Genomic DNA, 5,285 nt, shown 5'->3' on the forward strand with positions numbered 1-5,285 from the left:
ATGTGAGTTGTGTCCCACATTAGGTGTTTGCTACAACTCGACTAGTCCTTTAAGGGTATAGTACAGATGGGATTACTACTTCCACTGGTCATGACATTTTTTTCCCCATCATTCAGATCTTCTTATACAAATAAATAAATAAATAAATAAATATTCCAGTTATGAGTTTCAAATGGTAGATGGAAACCTTGGTATGGGTAATAGAAATAATGCAGTGACCGCCGCAGCAGGTATGCAAACCATGCTTATTAAATTAAAATTTTAAACTTATAACTATCATAGTGGAGGAGCATAGGAAACATACTTTAGCCCGTAAATCATCTGCTAGTTCTCTTTGGAAGCTTTCATTTGGAGCTGGTTTCCCTGATCGTAAACAAGCCCCATGAGCAACAGAGCGGAACAGACATCTCCCATCACCAGGTATCCCTGCACAGAATGGAGCAGTTATCCACACTGACACATCCAATCAAAAATAATAATAATAATAATGAACAATAATAGTAATAGTAATAGTAATCTACGTAAGCAGTTTCAAAGTATAGAGAATTTGATGCACCAGAAACAAGTTATTTAAAATATGAATGAAAACTGTATAGATGCTAAGTATGAAATGATGTTCACCAGTGATCGAATAATCCGTATAAACTTTCTTCCCGTGCGAGAATTTAACACACGATTCTTCTTCCTTATGCCCCTCCTTGTGAGACACCTCTGCATGTGTGGGTTCAGAACTTGAACAACAAACCAGTAAGCCAAAAATTAAGCCAGCAGAGGCACCTCCCTGGGGCCAAGATACTGGCCCCACATTACACTTGATTTTGGGAAGCAGTCCTTTTTTTGGCACCAAAAGCTTCATATTCAAATTTTGGCACGCTAATGAAATTTCAAGATGCCTTTTCTGAGGTCCTTTACTGCTTAAACATTTAACTAGCAAGTTTCCCCTTTGATTTGAGAAGTAAGACCTGAAACAGCTTACATGGAACGTTTGGTCAGCACATGATGGAGTAGATAATATCTTGGAAACAGACATGCTACCATAGTTTGTTTTTGAATGCCCAGGGTACAAATAGAAACAACGCAAATTGGATGGTCCTCGTGACACTGCAGCACAGATTTTGCTGCCCATCTGGGATTGAAAATGGGCACTCAGGTGGACAACATTCTTAGCACATGTGCTGATGGGAGAGCAAACACTCATATTGTCATAACCTGAGGCATAGGCACAGTGCATTATTGGCCAACTAATTACAATCACACTTCTTTAAGTATCTCAATATCACTGATTTTCTCATAAAAGGAACAACTACCTATGTAAAGAGCTACTTCTTTTTCCATTAGTGATCTACATATAGAGAGAGATCACAGAATTAATTATTATTAACAAACAGCACCAACAGACAGAATGATCCATGTTTAAAGAATCACTCCTTTCTCATTAAATAATATCCTAAAATATAGATATTTATCAACCTATCTTCCTCTATAGGCAAAAGTTTTGCAGCTCATACTCCATTGCGCAATACAGGGAAGTTTACTTGGTCACTTCTATAAAACAAATCTAGCAATATGCTTTTAAGTACTAGGGAACTGTTCGTATATATTTTTCAAAGGAGCATTCCTTGTCAATGGCAGAGCATCTCATGTATCTTTGCATGAGATCCTCATTTATGGTATTAGGTTAGGATTGGGACTTTGCTCATGTAGATACTCAAATTAATTCCCTCAACTCCAAATTAGTTTTAGCTTTTATGGAGACCTGATGACCTAAGCCATAGAGTAAAATAATCTGGGTAACAAGCCTAGAATTAGACTATAACACCATGTTTTTCCAACACCAACCTTTGAGCCTTTTCTTGTTAATATAGTTCTCTCACCACTCATATATGTATTAGAAAGATCAACCTGAAGGAACTTACAAACATGAGACATAAAGATCAATTTTAGACAGTAGGATTAAGTGAAACATCAAGGTGAATCACATACAAGGAATGGATTAATGCCTTCTTACTCCAGCATTCTTACAAAAATAATAGTTTTTTTTTCTTCTTTTTATAGAACACACATGATAGGTTCTAAAAAATTTCACAAGCTCCTTTCTGACCAAATATTTTAATGTCATCACCAGCTAGCTCTGAATCTACCAAAAAAGCACTACATTGTTGAAAGGTTCTATACATCATGCCCTTTCAGAAGACATTTCTTTGGACAAAGACTCCCAAGCCAAACATGATATTTCTTTCACCTATTTATCCCAAGATCAAGAGAATCTATAATTGCCTCATACTTATGGATCAACTAGCTAGAACATTGGAGTATCCACTCCCGCCAAAGCTCTACTATTATGCTTATTCCAGATACACCACATCAAGCACAGCATTACTGCCATCTAACCTACACCACCATTCCTTTTCTATCTTCCCATAACCCCTTCAATTCTTCAACAAATCAAATAAGAATTTAGTGATCATCCATGCCACTTCAACCAAAGAGTATTCTAAGCTTAATGACACAAACAATAAGACTATGATGTAATGAATGCCCGCATTTTTCTTGAACATAAAGCACCAAACATATAAGACACTACTCCTTTTAATTATATAGAGGCTAAGATATGGCCTAAAAACGCAAGTCATATAAAGAAGCCACCTTAGAAGGAACCCCATCTCTCCAAACAGTCATCCATAGGAACACCAATGGACAACTATTTTTCTAATTTGAAAACCAGGCTATTTAAAATCCACTTGCATTATGTAAAATAAAAAAAATCCAACGCTTATATATTCAACAGTACCATCAAACACAAGTNTTCATTGGTTATAGTTCAAAACGACAACCGCTCCTGTTGTTCAAATATGAAAACTAAAGTCGTGATCTATCGCTCTTCTTTCTTGGCATCTGCAATTTGAAAGGTTCTATACATCATGCCCTTTCAGAAGACATTTCTTTGGACAAAGACTCCCAAGCCAAACATGATATTTCTTTCACCTATTTATCCCAAGATCAAGAGAATCTATAATTGCCTCATACTTATGGATCAACTAGCTAGAACATTGGAGTATCCACTCCCGCCAAAGCTCTACTATTATGCTTATTCCAGATACACCACATCAAGCACAGCATTACTGCCATCTAACCTACACCACCATTCCTTTTCTATCTTCCCATAACCCCTTCAATTCTTCAACAAATCAAATAAGAATTTAGTGATCATCCATGCCACTTCAACCAAAGAGTATTCTAAGCTTAATGACACAAACAATAAGACTATGATGTAATGAATGCCCGCATTTTTCTTGAACATAAAGCACCAAACATATAAGACACTACTCCTTTTAATTATATAGAGGCTAAGATATGGCCTAAAAACGCAAGTCATATAAAGAAGCCACCTTAGAAGGAACCCCATCTCTCCAAACAGTCATCCATAGGAACACCAATGGACAACTATTTTTCTAATTTGAAAACCAGGCTATTTAAAATCCACTTGCATTATGTAAAATAAAAAAAATCCAACGCTTATATATTCAACAGTACCATCAAACACAAGTTGATAACTTATAAAACCTGACAGCTCCACTCCTTAAAGAAAGGAAAGCCTTCATGCTTTGATGATAAATATTGTAATTTATGGGACTCACAATTTTTGTTCTTAATTGGTAATAACATACACAACACTCCTAAACTCATGACCGAAACCTCCATCTTGTTCTTACAAGGAGAGGAGATGCCATTTTAGCTAGAGCTCATTGGACATTGGTTTGGACTAACAAAATAGACAAAGACATTTGGAATTTTAAAAAATTAACCCTAAATGGGATCTTCTTTTGAACCATATTATCATCAATGTTGAGTAATTCTCCCTAATACTATTCAAACTCAAAACCTTCATTATATCCAGACTCAATTAAGTAGCAAGAAGCAAGGAACAAGTGCAGGCAATACAAAATTCTGTTCCTCTTGTGACAAAAAGAATAAATCACAATTGCTTACTTGTAAATGCATCATATAATCTTAAACAAACAAAGCCCAATTGGTCAATTTTAAGTAGCAATAACAGAAACAAGACAAGGCAAACATGGAATATCCCATGAAGTCATGATCATGAAAAACAAGAATGAGTTAATCCAATCCAAACAACAGAAAAATCAGAAAGAAAACCTCGCTTACTTGTTCTGGTTTTGAAGAAACAGAAAGCTCTTAAATTCTACAATATATAGCCAAAACTGCAAAATAATTAGAAATAGTAAATTCAAGGGTATCATTGGACATTGCTAATTATGAATAACAATGTTTAGGAATGCGTCAATGAGCAACAAAAAACAAAAAAGCAGCAACTTGCAGGAAACATCGTACAACACAAAATGTTTGAAATTTTTTGCAGACATTAAGAAACCGAACCTGTTGTGTTGTGTTGTGTTCACACAGAAATGAATAAGGACAAAAGGGCGATTTGTAATCTTTGTAAAATAAATAAATAAATAAATAAATAAATAAAAACCCAGGAAGGAAAACACGTGATAACTGTGGAGGAGAAAAGGTAATGTATTGTTGGGCGAGATTCTAGAAGAGGAAAGAAGCAAAGAATTAGAATACCTGCAAAATTCTCAACTCGATTTGAAGGTTTTGGATTGTGAGATAAGCCGCGTCTTTTTTGATTTTGTGATTTGTATCTGTGAAGTTTCTCTCTCACCTCAGCTTAAACTCTCTTGCTTGACTTGTTGCTATGCTATGGCAAGCGGCAGCGTCTCCTTCGTTTACAGGGTGGTTGGCACGTGGATTTTTTAAACATAAATTCTAGTACTACCAATTACCCAAAAATATGGACCCTTTTTGCCATGCGGTTAATGTAAATTTGACGAAGGAAAATGTTAACTAGTGCTGTTGAACATTAGTTAATAATTAATTTTAAGAAAATTTTGATATTACTTTTATGAAAAATAAAAAAAAATTGTCAAAACATTAATTGTTTTTTTTTCCCATAAAAACTTTCTTTAATTAGATTGTTAATCAATGTATTACGGTACTCGTTAACATGACCCTTTAACTAATACATCTGTGACAAAAGTTGTAAATTTGATTGTGGTACTAAACCTCTTATTGAAACCTACTGGTCTAATCTTGTTAAGAGTTAAGACCAATGTTTCAATATTGGTCTTAACTCTTTTTGAAAATTATCATGGTTTTTTAGTAAAATTGTGGTGTACTTTGTATTAGAACTGAGAATTTATTTCTCTTTCTCTTGTATGTGTGTTTGTTTCTAAAAAAAAAAAAAAAACTCTTTTTGT

At 34.7% G+C, this 5,285-nt stretch overlaps 1 protein-coding gene across 6 annotated transcripts; it reads right to left on the reverse strand.

Annotated features, from left to right (window-relative positions):
- Nucleotides 1-238: 238 nt before the first annotated feature.
- On the reverse strand, nucleotides 239-4,765 carry LOC111988204 (OVARIAN TUMOR DOMAIN-containing deubiquitinating enzyme 4). Of its 6 annotated transcripts, none has more exons than XM_065772279.1 (5): nucleotides 4,594-4,765; nucleotides 4,168-4,223; nucleotides 1,308-1,342; nucleotides 622-1,209; nucleotides 239-426 (listed from the first exon to the last, which is right to left on the reverse strand). In XM_065772279.1, exons 3-5 carry the CDS (start codon nucleotides 1,333-1,335, stop codon nucleotides 254-256), a joined length of 789 nt encoding a protein of 262 aa, XP_065628351.1. In that variant the 5' UTR covers nucleotides 1,336-1,342; nucleotides 4,168-4,223; nucleotides 4,594-4,765; the 3' UTR covers nucleotides 239-253. The 6 variants fall into 6 exon arrangements, with proteins under 6 accessions (XP_065628351.1, XP_065628356.1, XP_065628353.1 ...); XM_065772284.1 differs by lacking the exon at nucleotides 4,594-4,765 and adding an exon at nucleotides 4,399-4,537; XM_065772281.1 differs by lacking the exon at nucleotides 1,308-1,342 and having other exon boundaries at nucleotides 4,159-4,223; nucleotides 4,594-4,764.
- Nucleotides 4,766-5,285: the final 520 nt, after the last annotated feature.

This window comes from Quercus suber, unplaced genomic scaffold (genome assembly GCF_002906115.3).
Source record: "Quercus suber isolate HL8 unplaced genomic scaffold, Cork oak 2.0 scaffold_56, whole genome shotgun sequence".
NCBI lineage: Eukaryota > Viridiplantae > Streptophyta > Magnoliopsida > Fagales > Fagaceae > Quercus > Quercus suber.

Excerpts from the sequence above, each read along its gene's own strand:
- LOC111988204 (XM_065772279.1), bottom strand. The coding sequence starts at position 1,335 with ATGGAAAAAGAAGTAGCTCTTTACATAG. Across the intron at positions 1,210-1,307 it reads AGAAGTAGCTCTTTACATAG|GTTATGACAATATGAGTGTT; the intron begins GTAGTTGTTCCT and ends CCTATGCCTCAG. Across the intron at positions 427-621 it reads TACGGATTATTCGATCACTG|GGATACCTGGTGATGGGAGA; the intron begins GTGAACATCATT and ends CATTCTGTGCAG.